The sequence below is a fragment of the Mobula hypostoma genome, chromosome 2 (genome assembly GCF_963921235.1).
Source record: "Mobula hypostoma chromosome 2, sMobHyp1.1, whole genome shotgun sequence".
NCBI classification, from domain to species: Eukaryota; Metazoa; Chordata; class Chondrichthyes; order Myliobatiformes; family Myliobatidae; genus Mobula; species Mobula hypostoma.
In genome coordinates, this window is record NC_086098.1 from 208,916,142 (window position 1) to 208,934,110 (window position 17,969).

Genomic DNA, 17,969 nt, shown 5'->3' on the forward strand with positions numbered 1-17,969 from the left:
ACATCAACCTGGTAAAACAAATGCTGAAAATTTTTATCAAATAGCAAGAAATAAAATTGGAGCAAGATATAATCTGTTTAACCCACTTCATATCTTCAGTGTGATGCAATAAAAAGTAGAAGATACAAAAATAAATGGCACCAGTAACATCAGCCAAAATAGTTGAAACAATCAACTTTCCATACAGCAAGCAGCAGACCTGGTGATTATTCTCAGCCTATACTTACAAACTTACAGAAAAGTGGATTCCAGTTAATTGGGACATCAGGACCAATACATTCTGCATCAATTTAGCAGCTGCACATTTAGCTAATTTTTTAAAACATATTTTAACTAGTTCTATGAAAAAAGCAATGTGTTACAAATGTTGTATTTAAATGAAATACAGAACAAATTAGAACAGTACTAGAAAACTGAATTAGTTCCTAATAGTTGTCAACTATTAGCAACTATTCAGAGCATGCAATGAACAAAATCAGTGCAGACACCTAGTACAGATAATGGACTGAATTTATACAATGCTGTCAACAATTGCATCCTCTTAATTTTCAATGCAACATTCAAGATGGTTGTTAATACCGTCAAATTCTTCATAGTTCGTAACATGCTGTAATGAAATCACTTCACTTTCATTCCCAGCCATTTCTAGCATCTCCAAGCATGATTGCTTGAAACCGCAGTGAACAAAATGTTTCAGAATTGCCTTTCTGCTTATTTCTCACCAACTATCAGTGACAGAAATCACTGCTTTTTGACCACAAACTGATGCCATTTTAAAAACTGTTTGCTCCAAGCATGGTGTAGTATCTAACAGCCACACAAATACGTGCATCTGATGCTAGTTAGAAACTGTTCGGCAAGTATCCTGCTCCAATTAAGCAGCATAGTGCCCCAAATAAACATAGAAAGTCTCAGCAATTTTCTCGATTAGATTTTTTGTTCCTCAAGAGTAGTCCCAAATAAGTGGCTGCACTGATTAACCAAACTTTTATTATATATATATATATTTTTTATATACTATTCTTTCCATCCAAGGAGTACCATACCATCAGAAAAAAGGATAAATTCCAAAGGATGATGTAGAAGAAAATACAAAATTAATGTACAAATTAAAAAGGCTGATATATGAAAATAAAAGCTTCATACTCATCTGGTTTTGAAAGGAAGATACAAAGGGAGGAAAATCACCAAAGTACATGCATAGAATTCAACAACACAGGAAGTGGCTACACAGGCTGCATCTCTGGTGGTAATTAAAAACTCCATTGCTCTGGTGTTGCCTTGCACTTATTCATCTTACCAAAATTAAAAACTTAATATTCCAATCAGAGCCTAAACAGGTGTTTGAACAAGTAGTACTACTACTTCAATTATATCCCAGTGTTTTTAACTCGTTTCAACTTCTTTTCTCTTCCATTTTAAAAAAAACTGTGCATATACCACATCTCTCTGCTTGATGCTTAGTTACTCACATCCTTTTCAATTACATTCAGTTTCAACTATGCATGTGGCTAAATGACTTTCTTATGAAGTTATTTAGTCCTCTTTGAATAACCACATTCTTATGTTCATCCAACATAGGAAATTGTAGTCCCTAATACATAGGGGCAGAGCATTACACACACACACACACACTGTGCTGGAGGAACTCAGCAGGTGAGGCAGCATCTATAGAGAGGAATTATTTGTTCTGATGAAAAGTCTCAATCCAAAGCGTCAAATATGTATTCCTCTCCATAGATGCTGCCTGACCTCATGAGTTCCTCCTGCATTCTGTGTCTTGTTCTGGATTTCCAGCCTCTACAGAATCAGGCCATTCAGCCCATTGAGTCTGCTTCACTATTCAATCATGACTAATTTATTTTTTTGCCCCATTCTTCTGCCTGCTCACTAACCAAAACTGCTCAACTTCTACTTTAAATATACCCAATGACTTGGCCTCCACACTTATCCATGGCAAAATTCCACAGATTCCCTATACTCCGACTAAAGAAATATCTCATCTGTTCAAAAGGGACATTGTTCTATCCTAAGGCAGTGCCCTCTGGTACTAGTCTTTCACTATTGGCAACATCCTCTCCAAGTCCACTCTATCTAGGTCTTTCAATATTCAATAATTTACAATGACATGCCCCCCCCCCTTATTCTTCTTCCTTGGTTGTCCATCGAAATCCGATGACAACGTCCACTCCTTTAATGGTGAGATCTTTGATGACTGTACAGTCCTATCCTGGACCCACAAACTCTATTGCAGGTGGGACATGTATATGTGGTAGTGGTGGCAATCATGGCTGCCATTTCTCCTGGCTCTCTTCTGCTGTCTTCAGGTTGTTCTTTCCATCTCCAGAATATGAACCCCCTCCCTACACAGCTGTCACCAAGTGGTACCCCTTATTCTATTACACACAGTACTGACACAAGAAGACACTTATTTGGTTATATTCATCACTACTTTATATTCTCCAGCTAAATACACCTGCATTTGAGTTACAAGCAATCCAAGTAGTAAATATTAGCACTACACACCTTTATCAGATTTACTCGCATATTAAACACCTTACAACTTTGCCCACCAGTCAATAGTGGAAAAACTGGCTTGTGACCATTTATTTTGGCCATTTTTAGAGTCAGACTTCATCAGAAATGTTAAAATAGCAACTCAATTGTCATCCACTATAAGATGCATCACTTAAGATATTTAGAAATTGGAGGAAAAAGTTATAATTTCTTTAGCATTCCTTGAAATAATAAACTACAATAGCTACACTATCATTTCTATAGATTCTCCTTCCTGTATTCCAAATTAACTAAAATAATCTCCGTCTCAAACACAAAGACACAAAACTCTCATAATAATAAATATCGTCAAACTAAGTTGTAAGATCCTGAAGTTTTGAATTCTAAAACAAACTGAGTGAAAACTTAACTGAAGCTTGAAAGCAAAAATCTCAACTTATCAATAATCATAAATTAAATTCTTACATTTAATGGAAAAATTTAAAATGCTGTAAAATACAAAACACAAACTAGTGATCATATAAAGCTTCCAAAAACAGTTTAGCAACTATGTTAGATATTGCAGAGTAATATTTTGCAATATCGAGTATTTTTTAAAAAATTACGACAAAGAAATTGCTAATGGACGTCCCAATTACATTTGAAATATTTAAGCAGATGTTTAAAACTAATAAAAAGGTCCCGAGGGGGAGGGGAGCCTAAAATAGGGCCGTGGAGGAAGCAGAACGCTGGCCTGCGTGTGCTACGTATTTGCAGACAACCGCGTGAACCCCAGTAAACGGCGAAAAAAAAAAGCAGCGCAGCCTCACCCACAGGAAAGTGAGCGCAGGCCGGGGATGGCAACCTCCCTCTGCCGAGATCAGGTTGCCATCAAACACAATAAAATACGATTACATTCACGAAGTAAAGACCCCACCGGACAATGATTTATTGCTGATTAAACGCGCTTCCGCTCTCCCCACCCCTTCTGTGCCGTTGATAAATACGGCAGGCCGCTCAGGCGATTGACGGGTTTCAGTTTCCCCAGTGAAAAGGAAACCAAGCCAAGTTGCCCAGACCAACACAGACGGCGCAGGCTCCAGGGCTAACCTGCAGAACGCGGTTCCCAGGCCCTTCCCCTGGAACCAGCGGCTCCCAGCAGCGAGGGGAAAGGCCGCATTCTGATCAAGCAACCAGTTCCTCACCCCAGCAGACTCCAAGTAGGAGACTTTATAAAGTGAAGGGAGATTTAACAAAAAAAACCACCCACACCCTATGCCCGACTCACTCTTGCTCCCGGTGGTCGCCATCTTGTGTCGCTACCGGTCGCTGCTGACCTCCGCCGGTCGTGACGTCATTAAACGCGGGAACAGGCGGCGGGAGCGCGCACCAGGAGCTCGCGGACCATCGCGAGCGCACTGCGCTGACTGGCGGGTGCGCCTTCGGAAGGCTGAGCAGTACCTATTCAGCTAGCAACACAGACGGAATGCTCGTTATGGAAAAGAATAAACAGTCAACATTTCGGGCCGAGACCCTGCTGAGTTCCTCCAGCATTTTGTGTGTGTTGCTTGGGTTTCCTGCATCGGCAGATTTGCTCTTGTTCGTTTTTTTTTGTATTCAGCGAGTCTTCGTAAGCGGAAGGAGCATTGCGGTAATATTTAACAAGAAGCATTTTGCCTGACAGACTAATTTGCATTTTGTTGTTGTCCAGAAGGGCAGTCTTGTGTAGTAGCTCAGAGGATGATTTCCAAAACCATGATCGTTCAATAGGTTGGCCTTGTACTACTCAAGTTCACAGATGAAAGAAAACTTCTGCCAACCTAGCCTTGTTGCATCACACTACCCTCTCACTATAAATGGTAAAACGTGTATGCATCCCATTTCATGGAATATAAAATTCACCATTGCCTAAAATGTGCAGGAGTAGCCTTAAGTTTTTGAAGATCAAGAACCTCACACCCATGACAAATCTCATTGTCCACTGGGCACTAGTGACTGCTGCCTTTCAAGATGCATTTGAGGCACATCAGGCATCTTTAGACACCTAGAGATACCACTAACACTATACACAACAGATTATTTAGGTCACAAACACAAGAAAATCTGCAGATGCTGGAAATCCAAAGCAACACACACAAAATGCTGAAGGAACTCAGCAGCCCATGCAGCATCAATGAAAAAGAGTAAACGGTCCACGTTTCAGCCCAACACCCTTCATCAGAACTCATGAAGGGTGTCAGCTGATGTTTCCGTAGATGCTGGAAATCAAGTACTACGCACAAAATGCTGGAGGAACTCAGCAGAACAGACCTGATGAAAGGTCTCCACCCAAAAAAAACACCTCACTGATAAAAGATAAATACTTCACTGGAAGTATTCTGTTTGAAATGAAGTTTGACTCAAATAAATAGGAGGAAAAAATGGAAATTTTCTAATTCATAATTCAGGATGTGAGCATCACAGGCAGGGTCTGCATTGATTGCACATTCTTAATTGTCCTTGAGAAGTTGGTGGTGTGGTACTTTTCGTATCACTAGTCTTTCTGGTGAAGGAACTTCCAATAGTCCTATTGGGGAGAATGTTTCAGGATCTAGGTTTAACGATAATGAAGTAAATTAACTCATGTTAGTACAATGTGCAAGTTGGAGGCAACCTGAAGATAGTAATGTTCCTATGCAATTCTTGTCCTTGGTCAAGTTGTGGCCAAGCAGCTCTTTAGAAGAGACAGATGGGAAAGTTAGGCAAATATAGAGTAGTGGTAAATCCAAACCCATAAAACTAGTAAGGCCAGACATTTATCTGAGCTCATTATCAGTGATAGTATGACAAGTACAGGTGTCAATGACCACAATACAGGTCTAATTGATTAGTGATTAAATATTTAACATATGTATAGGTATGGGCACTGAGAAAGAGAAATGGTAGAGAGGGAACCTGAATGGAGTCACAGTTTTCCTGCTCAGTTGGAGAATTGCATCCAAAGCTTCTCCCAAACCTATCGCCCTTTGAATTAACTTTGAAGTGCATTGAACAAGAATTGATTTGAGGCCTTAAGGTAAAAGAACCCTTTGGGGCAAGTGGTCATTATGATCAAATTCGCCCTGAAATTTGAGAAGGAGAAGCTAAAGCTGGATATATCAGTATTATGGTGGAGTGAACCGAGTTACAGAGGCATGAGAGAGGAGTTGGCCAGAATCGATCGGAAAAGATCTCTGGCAGGGATGACAGCAGAACAGCAATGGCTGAGATTTCTGGAGGCAATTCAAAAGGCAGAGGAAATATACATCACAGAGAGGAAGAAGTATTCTGAAGGAAAGATGACACAACCATTGGCTAACATGAAAAGTCAAAGCCAAAATAAAAGCCAAAGAGAGGGCATATAATAGAGCAAAGATTGGATGGAAGTTAGAGGACTGGGAAGCCTTTAAAAACTGACAGAAGGCAACTAAAAAAAAAGTAATTAAGGTAAAGATGGAATATGGAAGTAAGCTAGCCAATAGTATTAAAGAGGATACCAAAAGTTTCTTCAGATACATAAAGTGTAAAAATGAGATGAGAGTGGATATTGGAACACTGGAAAATGATGCTGGGGAGGTAGTAATGGGAGACAATGAAATAATTGAATAACTGAATAATTATTTTGCATGGTGTTCACTGTGGAAGTTCCAGGAGTCAGGGGGCAGGAAGTGTGTGAAGTTACCATAACTAGAGAGAAAATTCTTGGAAACTGAAAGATCTGAAGGTAGATAAGTCACAGGGACCAGATGATGTACCCCCTAGAGTTTTGAAGGAGGTGGTTGAAAAAATCATGCAGGCATTAGTAATGATCTTTCAAGAAAGATTAGATTCTGGAATGGCTCCAGAAGACTGGAAAATTTCAAAATGTCACTCCACTCTTCATGAAGGGAAAGAGGCAGAAGAAAGGAAACCATTGGTCACTTAGTCTGACCTCAGTAGTTGGGAAGATGGTGGAGTTGATTATTAAGGCTGAGGTCTCAGGGTACTTGGAGGCACATGATAAAATAGGCAGTAGCCTGCATGGTTTCTTCAAGTGAAAATCTTGCCTGACAAATCTGTTGGAATTCTTTGAAGAAGTAACAAGCAGGATAGACAAAGGAGAATCAGTTGATGTTGTGTACTTGGATTTTCAGAAGGGCTTTAACAGGTTCCACAAGCTTAACAAGCTACGAGCCCATGGTATTTCATGGATAAAGCAGTGGCTGATTAGCAGGAGGCAAAGAGTGGGAATAAAGGGAGCCCTTTCTGACTGGCTGCCGGTGACTAGTGGTGTTCCACAGGAGTCTGTGTTGGTGCCAATTCTTTTTACATTATATGTCAATGATTGGATGATGGAATTGATGATCGTGTTGCAAAGATTGCAGACAATACAAAGATAGCTGGAGGGGCAGATTCTGCTTCTATATCTGATTGTCTTTTAGCAGTTAGTGTAATGTTGTTATAATGGCAGTTATAAGATCGGGGTTCAATTCCTGGCACTGCCTGTAACAGACATGCCACCTCTCCCGGAAGTTCCGGGAGTCTCCCGCCTATTGATAGCGGCTCCCTGATGCCTGCAGATTATAAACAATATCCCAGAAATTGATTTTTTTGAGAGCGAGCAAGCAAGAGGGAGGGAGGGAGAGGGAGAGAGAGAGAGAGAGAGACAGACAGAGAGAGCAAGTGACAGCCATAGCGAGTGAGTGACAGAGAGAGCATCCTGATTGGTCTCTCTTTGTGCTAAGTAGACCTATCAGTTTTCTCTGTGGGCGGGCTTTACAATCGACTTCTCTCTCTCTTTCATTGTCCATCAGTTCAGTTCAGTGTCCCGTAGCCCCATGGCAGAGTGTTCCAAAAAAAGAAAATATAAAACGTACTTCACCCCAGACTACACTAAAGTGTACCCCTGTCTAATAGGGGTCAAAAATAATGACAGTGTTGCTCGCTGCACTGTTTGCAACAGTGACTTTTCTATTGCCCATGGTGGGTTAAATGACTGTAAAAGACACGCTGAGGTGAGTTTAACAGGTGTCATTCTTTCATTAGCATAGCTAACGTTATTTAAACTAGCTGGCTAGCTGCTAAGGAGCTACTCTATTGATGTCCTACGTGATGAGGCCAAACTCCCTGTAGACTTGCTAAAGTTGTAATAGAATAAAAAAAAACTCCATGATAATATAATATAATATAATTGTGAATCTTGTGAATCTGATGTCTTGCAAACTTAACAAATTCATTGACACAGACTGCTATGAGGTTGAGACTTCCAGCAAAATGCTTAAATCTGCCAAGCAAGCCACGTCACAGTACAAGGAAAGTTTGCAAAAGAAATAGAAAAGCTATTTGCATTAGCATTTAGCTATTAGCATTGAGATTGGCAACAAAATAATCAACAAGGAATATATATATATATGTGTGTGTGTGTGTGCGTGTGTGTAAATAGTTTCAATATATGATCAAATAAATTGTTGTGTTCTTTCATAATCAAATGTCCTGTATACATACACCCTTGGAGGTCGACCGGTGGGGGGGCGGGGGATACATGGTTGCAGGGGGCAGGGGTGGTGGTGCTACCTCTCTGAAATGAGTTTATGCAGGGTGAGATGTCTGCTGTAAGGAACTTGTATGTTCTCCCTGTGATGGTGTGGGTTTTCTGCGAGTGCTTTGGCTTTCTCTCACATTCTAAGGATGTATGGTTAAACATAGTGCATTGTGGACATTGTATTTTGGCACTGGAAGCGTAACAACACTTACCTAGCACAATTATCACTAATTTGATTTGACCCAAATGATGCATTTCACTGTATGGTTCGATATATAAAGTAATCTCTTTAATCTTTGATTAGACATGACCCTCTCATATTGACCACGTAATTGGCTAAGCGAAGATAAATTTCTGGAAGGGCAGAGCAGGGTTATAACTAAACCCTGTGAACAGGCCAGAGCTCTGATAACTTCACCTGCAACAGCAGTGAGAAAAGCCAGCAAAGATCGCAGCCAGCGAAGGCCAGCTCTGAGGCCTCCACCCAAGGAAGCAAAGACAACACCTGAGGGAGTAGACCAGCCTTCATGCAAAGCACTTGCCCTTTCCTTTACAGTTTGAGAGTAATCTTCACAGTATTTGGCAGGAACATTTAATCATGATTCCCTCAATCAAAAAATATTAATTTAAAAAAGTGTAAATGCTGGAGATAGTAACTAAAACCTGAAGAAGGTTGAAACAGATATTGTCATATCGAGGCTATTGAAAATAAAGAGGAAGCAAAATACATAAAGGCAATTGGAAGGAAAAGTTTAGAAAGCCTAAAATATTTTCAGGAAATACCACTAGGTTTAAAAAAAGGGAAAATGAAAGCTTGTTTAACAAATGTAATGTTTCTCTCTACATGCACAACTTTGTAGTTAAGCACAGCTCCAATGTCACCTAAAAGTCGTGGATGATGATGAGGAGGAGTACTGGGGCGAGATGGGTTGGCTGGTTGAGTGTTATTGCGCAACAGCCCGGTGTTCAATATCAGCAGGACCAAGGAACTCACTGTGGACTTTATGAAGGGGAAGTCAAGCGAGCACACAGCAGTTCTCATTGAAGAAGCTGTGGTGGAATGGATGAGCAAGTCAAGTTTCTGTGTGTCAATATCTTGGATGACCAATCCTGGCCCCAGCACATACAGTAGATGCAATTGTGAAGAAGACATGTCAGTGTTCTCTACTTTATAAGAAGTTGTCGTGTCATTGCAGATTCTGACAAACCTATACAGATGCATAGTGGAAAACATTCTGACTAGTTACAGTACATCAAGGCCTGGTATGGATTATCAGAATCAGGTTTAATATCTCTGGCATATGTCATGAAATTTGTTAACTTTGCTGCAGCAATACATAATAATAAAGAAAAATACTGTGAACTACAGTAGGAATATATATATTAAATAATTAAAATAATATGTAGTGCAAAAAAAAGAAATTAAAAAGCCGTGAAGTAGTGTTCATGGGTTCAATGTCCATTCAGAAATCAGATGGCAGAGGGGAAGAAGCTGTTCCTGAATCATTGAATGTGTGCCTTCAGTCCTCCTTACCCCCTTCCTGAGAGGTAGAATGAGAAGAGAGCATGTCCTGGGTGATGGGGGTCCTTAATGATGGACACTACCTTTCTGAGACACCGCTTCTTGAAGCTGTCCTGGATATTATGAAGGCTAATGCCTATGATGGAGCTGAATAACTTTACAACTCTGTGCAACTACTTCGAACCTATGCCGTAGCGCCCCACCCCATCCCTACCATACAGGTGGTAAAACAGCCCGTTAGAATGATCTCCACGGTGCATCTGTAGAAAGTTGCTAGTGTTTTTGGTGACATACCAAACCTCCTCAAGTTCCTAATGAAATATAGCTGCTGTCTTGCCTTCTTTATAACTGCATTGAAATATTGGATCCAGGTTAGTTCCTCAGAGGTACAGTGTCTATAAAAAGTATTCACCTCCCTTGGAAGTTTTCATGTTTTATTGTTTTACAATATTGAACCACAGTGGATTTAATTTGGCTTTTTTGACACTGATCAACAGAAAAAGAGTCTTTCAGGTCAAAGTGAAAACAGATCTCTGCAAAGTGATCTAAATTAATTTCAAATATACAACACAAAATAATTGATTGCCTAAGTATTCATTCCTTCTAGTCAGTATTCAGTAGATGCATCTTTGGCAGCATTTACAGCCTTGAGTCTGTGTGGATAGGTCTCTATCAGTTTTTGGACATCTGGACACTGCAATTTTCCCCCATTCTTCTCTACAAAACAGCACAAGCTCTGTCAGATTGCATGGGGTTCATGAGTGAACAGCCGCTTTCAAGTCCAGCCACAAATTCTCAATTGGACTGAGGTCTGGACTCTGACTTAGCCACTTCAGGACATTGACTTTCTTGTTTTTGAGCCATTCCTGTGTAGCTTTGGCTTAATGCTTGGGGTCATTATCTTGCTGGAAAACAAATCTTCTTCTAAGTCACAGTTCTCTTTCTGACTGCATCAGGTTGTCCCTGTATTTTGCTGCATTCATTTTACCCTCGACCTTCACAAGCCTTCCAGGGCCTGCTGCAGTGAAGCATCCCCACTGCATGATGCAGCCAACACCATGCTTCACGGTAGGGTGGTGTGTTTTTGATGATGTGCATAGCATTTAATCTGATGGACAAAAAGCTCAATTTTGGTTTCATCAGACCATAGAACCTTTTTTCAGCTGATTTCAGAGTCTCTCACATACTTCTGGCAAACTCTTGCTGAGAATTCATGTGAGTTTTTTTAATAGTGGCTTTCTCTTTGCCACTCTCCCATAAAGCTGCAACTGGTGAAGCACTCAGGCAACAATCGTTGTATACACAACCTCTCCCATCTTAGCAACTGAGGATTGTAACTCCTCCAAAGTTGTCATAAGTCTCTTGGTGGCATCCCTCACTGGTCCCCTTCTTGCACAGTCACTCAGTTTTTGAGAACGGCCTGCTCTAGGCAGATTTACAGCTGTGCCATATTCTTTCCATTTCTTGATGATTGACTTAACTGTACTCCAAGGGATATTCAGTGACATGGAAATTTTCTTGTATCTATCTCCCGACTTGTGCTTTTCAATAATCTTTTTGCCTTCATGGTGTATTTTTTGCCTGGATACTAACTCACTCGTAGTTGGACCTTCCAGATAAGGCGTGTTTTTACTACAATCATCTGCAACACCTTGACTGCACACAGGTCTCCAAAAACAGATCACCATTTAACTAATTATGTGACTTCTAAAACCAATTGGCTGCACCAGTGATGATTTCCTATTAAAGGGGGGTGAATACTTATGCAATTAACTATTTTTGTTTTATGATTTTAATTAATTTAGATCACTTTGTAGAAATCTGTTTTCATTTTGACATAAAAGATTTCTTCTGTTAATCAGTGTCAAAAAAGCCAAATTAAATCCACTGTGATTCAATGTAGTAAAGCAATAAATCATGAAAACTGCCAAGGGGGATGAATACCTTTTATAGGCACTGTATTATTACTCAGGAACTTGTAATTGCTCACTCCTTCCACTTCTGATCCTTCTATGAGAACTCATCTTACCATTTCTGAAGTACACAGTCGGTTCTTTGGTCCTACTGACTTTAAGTGTAAGGTTGTTGCTGTGACACCACTCAACTAGCTGGTATATCTTGCTCTTGTATGCCTTCACTTCCAATCTGAGATTTTGCCAACAATGGGTGTATTGACAGCAAATTTATAGATGGCATTTGAGTTGTGCCTAACCACACAATCATGGGTGCTGAGAGAGTAGAGCAATTGGCTAAGCACACACCCCTGAAGTGTGCAAGCGTTGATTGTCAGCAAGGTGGTGATATTATTTCCAATCCACACAGCTTGTGTTCTTCTGGTTAGGAAGTTGAGGATCCAGTTACAGAGAGGTACAGAGGCCCAGGTTCTGGAGCTGTTGGATCGGAGGAATGAGCTGTAGTCAATAAACAGCCTTCTGACATAGATATTGGTATTGTCCAGGTGATCCAAGGTCACATAGAGAGCCAATGAGATTGCGTCCACCATCGACCCATTGTGGCGATGGGTAAATTGCAGTGGGTCCATGTCGTTGCTGAGCCAGGAGTTGATTCTCAAAATAACCAACCTCTCAAAGCACTCATCACCATAGATGTGAGTGATAATGGATGGTAGTCATGAAGGTCGCTCACCCTGCTCTTCTTGAGCACAGGCATAATTCTTGCCCTTATAAAGCAGGTGGCAAACTCCGAATGTAGCAAGAGAGATTGAAAATGTCTTTGAACACCCCCGCCAGTTGGTTCGCACAGGTTTGCAGAGCCGTACCAGGTACACCATTTGGGCCTGTCACCTTGCGAGTGTTCACCCTATTGAAAGACAGCCTGACATTGGCCTCTGAGACAGAGATAACAGGGTCACTGGGTGCTCCAGGGATCCTCATCACTGTAGTTTTGTTCTCCCTTTCAAAGCGAGCATGAAAGGCTTTGAGCTCATCTGAGAGTGAAGCATCATTGCCATTCATGACGTTGGGTATCGCTCTGTAGGAAGTCATGGACTGCAAACCCTGCCAGAGTGGACGTGCATCCAATGTCATCTCCAAACTCACTCAGAATTGTTCCTTAGCTCTTGAAATAGCCCTCCACAAGTTGTACCTGGTTTTCTTGTACAAACCTGGGTCACCAGACTTGAGTGCCACAGATCCAGCCCTCAGCAGACTACAAACTTCCTGGTTCATCCACACAGGTTTTAATGAAGTCAGCGACAGCTGTGACATACTCATTCAGACTCGCAGTTGAATCCCTGAATCCCTTGTCCATACCGTCTGGTTCCTCACTACTGATGCTGCAGTCTTCAGTCTCTGCCTATACTCAGGGAGTAGAAGTACAGCCAGATGATCAGACTTTCCAAAGTGTGGGCACTGGATAGCATGGTAAGTGCACTTAATGGTGATTTTACAGTGGTCCAGTGCATTGTTTCCTCTAGTACGACAAGTGATTTTCTTTTAATAATTATATAGAGACTTTTTTCAAGTTGGCTGGTTAACATCCCCCATAATGATAAGAAATACATCATGTTTCATGCCTGTTGACTACATTGCTCAGTTCGTCTAGAGACTGCTTGACATTGGCCTGAGCTGTGATGTATACTGCTACCGGAATGATTGCTGAAATCTCCCACGGCAGGTAAAATGGACGAACCTTGATTGTGAGGTGATCCAGCTCTGTTGAGCAAGACTGGGACAGCACCACCACACTTGTACACCAAGAGGAGTTGATCTCCTCCTCCCCTGCCTTTGAAAGACTCAGCAGTCCTATCCAGTGCACAGAAACACAACTACAGAGAGTAATTGATTCATCCAGACCCATCATGTGTACAGCTCTCTCCATCATCGAGGATATCTACAAGAGGCAATGTCTTAGTGAAGCAACATTCATCACCAGCATCAGGGACCCACACCATGTGGGCACTGACATCTTCTCATTGCTGCCATCAGGAGCCTGAAGACCCACACATCAAGAATCAACAAAAGCTTTGTTCCAACTGCCATTGAGTTCTTGAGCCCACCTGAAAAATCTTAATGCTACCTTGGACTATATTTCTTTTTCTCACTCTCAATCTTGCATTCATGTCTTTGTTTATGAAGGAGATAAAGAGCCTAGTGGCATGGTGTCAGGTGAGCAACCTTTTCCTCAATGTTAGCAAAAACGAAAGAAATGGCCGTTCACTTCAGGAAGCACATGCCCCTGTTGTATGAACGCTGCTAAAGTGGAGATGCTTGAGAGCTTCAGCCCCTCGGTGTAAACAGCATCAATAGTTTATCTGTTTCAACCAAATGAACACTCTATTCAAGAAACCACTCTAACACCTCTATGTCCTCAGAAGATTAAGGAAATTTGGAATGTTATCATTGATCCTCACCAATTTTTATAGATCCCCACTGTATATTGTATATATACAATAATATGTGCAATGCCCTGGTTCGCATCTTTACTGTTGTGCTGAGGTAAGAGCTGCTGTTCTGCTTTCAGCCTGTTTGGGTTATTGTTGAAGATAAGAGATTTTGTGGAATGTGTAGCAGCCAATTAGCAGGAGGTTTTCTTGGTGAGGGACAAGGTAGGGCTTGAAGCTTTTTTTTGTTCGAGAGGAGATGAAGAGAGAAGACGCTGGGGAGAACTGGTTGTAGCATACGGTCGGTGGAAACCCAATTGTTCGAGATGAGTTGCGAGTGATATTTGAAAGGTGGTGTGTGCTTTCACGTGGACTGAGGGCCCAACGCATGAGTGACAGAGAAGTTCAAGATGAGCTACAAATTGTGCACATTTGACTGTTTGATTAGAATGGGCCATTTTCTTTTTGTTATTCTTTACTAACCCTTCGGTTAAGATTCATAAATATAATTCCTTTAATCGTATGCAGTGATCTGTCTGTTATTTCATGGCATTAATTTGTAACAGGGTAGCGAATGACACAGCATCCAGACAAACCGGGGTTTGGGGTGGGATCAAGCATGCCCCAATCTCAGGAGTTTGGCGGGGCCGGAGGTTGTCTCCCGAGGCTTACTCAGCTGAGGAAACTGGGGCATTTCATTCCATAATAAATGTACTTCGAACTTTGATTGGGAACATCCTTCCAGATGCATCTCAGTTTGGTATGGCAAATTGTAAAGAGTGTGGACACATCTCAGTCCATCACAAAAACCAACCGCTCCTTCATGGACTCTGTCTGCATTTCCCACTCCCTCAAGAAAATAACCAACATAACCAAAGATGCAAGGACGTTCTCTCTTCTCCCTTCGTTTGGACAGAAGATAAAAACCTTAAAAACATACACCACCAGGCTCAAAGACAGCTTCTATCTGGCTATAATAGGAGTCTTGAACAGACCTCTTGTGAAATAAAGATGAATCTTGATCTCACGATCGACCTCATATGGCCTTAAGCAACAGGAATTCTGCAGATGCTGGAAATTCAAGCAACACCCGTCAAAGTTGCTGGTGAACGCAGCAGGCCAGGCAGCATCTCTAGGAAGAGGTGCAGTCGACGTTTCAGGCCGAGACCCTTCGTCAGGACTAACTGAAGGAAGAGTGAGTAAGAGATTTGAAAGTGGGAGGGGGAGGGGGAGATCCAAAATGATAGGAGAAGACAGGAGGGGGAGGGATGGAGCCAAGAGCTTGACAGGTGATTGGCAAAGGGGATATGAGAGGATCATGGGACAGGAGGCCCAGGGAGAAAGACAAGGGGGGGGAGGACCCAGAGGATGGGCAAGGGGTATAGTCAGAGGGACAGAGGGAGAAAAAGGAGAGTGAGAGAAAGAATGTGTGTATAAAAATAAATAACAGATGGGGTTCGAGGGAGAGGTAGGGCATCATCGGAAGCCAAGAGCTGGACAGGTGATTGGCAAAGGGGATACGAGAGGATCCTTCACATCTTATTGCCTTACCTTCACCTCACTTTCTATATAACTGCAACTGTGGCACTATATTGTGCATACTGTACATTGGTCACGGCCATCATCATCTCCTGCCTAAGCAAGGACCCGGACCCGCTACAATTTGCCTGTCACCACAATAGTTCTACACTGGATGCGATCTCCCTGTCTCTCTACTGGGCCTCAAATCAACTGGATAATGGTAGTACCTACCTCAGGTTGCTGTTTAGTGATTACAGCTCAGCATTCAACACCATCATACCCTCATACTAATCAATAAGCTCCAAAACCTGGGCCTCTGTACCTCCCTCTGCCACTGGATTCTTGACTTCCTCATGGGAACACCACCGTCAGTGCGGATTGGAAATAACATCTCCTCCTTGATGACAATCAACATTGGCACATCTCAAGGATGCGTATTTATCCTACTGCTCTAGTCTCTCTACACCCACAACTGTGTGGCTAGGTACAGCTGAAATGTCATCTATAAATTTTCCAATAATTCAACTTTTGTTTGAAGAATTTCCGATGTTGAAAAGGAGATAAAAAGGAGCAAGGTAAATCAGCTAGTTTAGTAGTGTCACAGCAACAACCTTGCACCCAACAACAGTAAGACCAAGGAATTGATTGTGGACTTCAGGAAGACAAGGTCGGGGGAATTGCCACCAGTCCTCATTGAGGGATCACCAGTGCAAAGAGTGAACAGTTTCAAGTTCCTGGGTGTCACCACCTCTGAAGATCTAACCTGGGCCCAACATATTGATGTAAATATAAAGAAGTCACGGCAGTAGCTATATTTCTTATGAAGAGTTAGGGGAGACTTGGTATGTCATCACAGACTCACAAGTTTCTACAGATATACCATAGAGAGCATTCCAACTGTTTGCATCACCATCTGGTATGGAGGGACCACTGCACAGGATCAGAAAAATCTGCAGAAGTTTGTAAACTCAGCCAGCTCTATCATGGGCAGCATCCAGGGCACTTTCAAAAGTCGATGCCTCAGAAAGGCACCATCCATCATTATGGACCCCCACATACCAGGACATGCCCTCTTCTCATTGCTACCATCAAGGAAGAAGTACAGGAGCCTGAAGACAAACTCAACATTTCAGGAACAGCTTCTTACATTCTGCCATCAGATTTCTAAATGGACAATGAACTCATTAACACTACTTCACTATTATATTTTGCTCTCATTTTGCATAACTTTATATATATATTGTATTATATATTATAACTTTATATATATATTGTTCTTATTGTAATTTGTAGTTTTTAAAATTATTATATATTGCAAAGTACTGGTGCTGCAAATCAAATTTCACCTTCATAATTTATCGTGTGTTATGTGTACTAATGTGCTTTACACCCTGGTTCGGAGAACCATTGTCTTGTTTCTATATACATTATATACACTGTTATAGTTCAATGACAATCAACTTGACTTGACTTAACTTGACATATGCCAGTGATATTAAACCTGATTCTGATATAACAATGTAACTAAATTTCAAAATGATCTTCATAGATAGCATGAAAAAGTTTGAAGCAAAATTATCAAAATACATATATTTCCATGATATATAACACTGAGATGTATTTACTTGTGGGCATACTCAATAAATCTATAGAATAATAACCATAACACAATCAACGAAAGACCGCCCAACTTGGGTGTTTAACCAGAGTGCAGAAGACAATAAACTGAACAAACATAAAAAGAAATAATAATTGCAAATAAATATGCAATAAATATTGAGAACATTAGATGAAAGGACATGGCTTGTGGGAATATTCAATGATAGAGTAAGTATAGTTAAGTGAAATTATCCCTTTGATTCAAGAGCCTGATGGTTGAGGGGTAGTAACAGTTCTTGAAACTGGTGGTGTGAGTCCCAAGGCTCCTGTACCTTCTTCCTAATGGCAGCAGCGAGAAGAGAGCATGTCCTGGGTGGTGGCCATCCAAAATGATAAATGCTGCTTTCCTGTAACAGTATTTCATGTAGATGTGCTTAATGGTGGGGAAGGTTTTACCCGTGATAGACTGGGCTATACCCACTACCTTTTGTAGGATTTTCCTTGCAAGGGTATTGGTGTTTCACACCAGCAATATACTCTCCACTACACATCTGTGGAAAGCCATCAAAGTTTTAGATGTTGTGCTGAAAGAACTCCTGCCATGTTTTTTTTCATAATTGCACTTACATGCTGGGCCCAGGACAGTTCTCTGAAATAATAACACCCAGGAATTTAAAGTTGCTGACCCTCTCCATCTCTGATCCTCTGATGAGGACTGGCTCATGGACCTCTGGTTTCCTTCTCCTGAAGTGAATAATCAGCTTTGTTCTGGACTTTAATCAGCTCCCTAGTCTTGCTGATGGTACCTCTCAGCCAGATTTTCAATCTCCTTCCTATATGCTGATTCATCACTACCTCTGATTCGGCCAACAGCAGTGGAGTTATCAGCAGACTTGAATATGGCATTGGAGCAAAGCTTAGCCACAAAACAAAAAGTTTTTGCTGTATTT

The 17,969-nt window shown here is 41.3% G+C and overlaps 1 protein-coding gene across 2 annotated transcripts in view; it reads right to left on the reverse strand.

The window, feature by feature from the left end:
- Positions 1 to 17,969, reverse strand: part of LOC134342836 (ubiquitin-conjugating enzyme E2 variant 1-like) — a 93,677-nt gene that overhangs the window by 33,178 nt on the left and 42,530 nt on the right. The window contains exon 1 of one of the 2 annotated variants that reach the window (XM_063041454.1): positions 3,785 to 3,915. The exons of the other annotated variant lie outside the window; for it this stretch is intronic. Within the exon in view, the coding sequence (XP_062897524.1) occupies positions 3,785 to 3,806 (22 nt within the window). The 5' untranslated portion in view covers positions 3,807 to 3,915. Of the gene's footprint in view, positions 1 to 3,784; positions 3,916 to 17,969 lie in introns of those variants that run through there. 2 annotated transcript variants of the gene reach the window in all.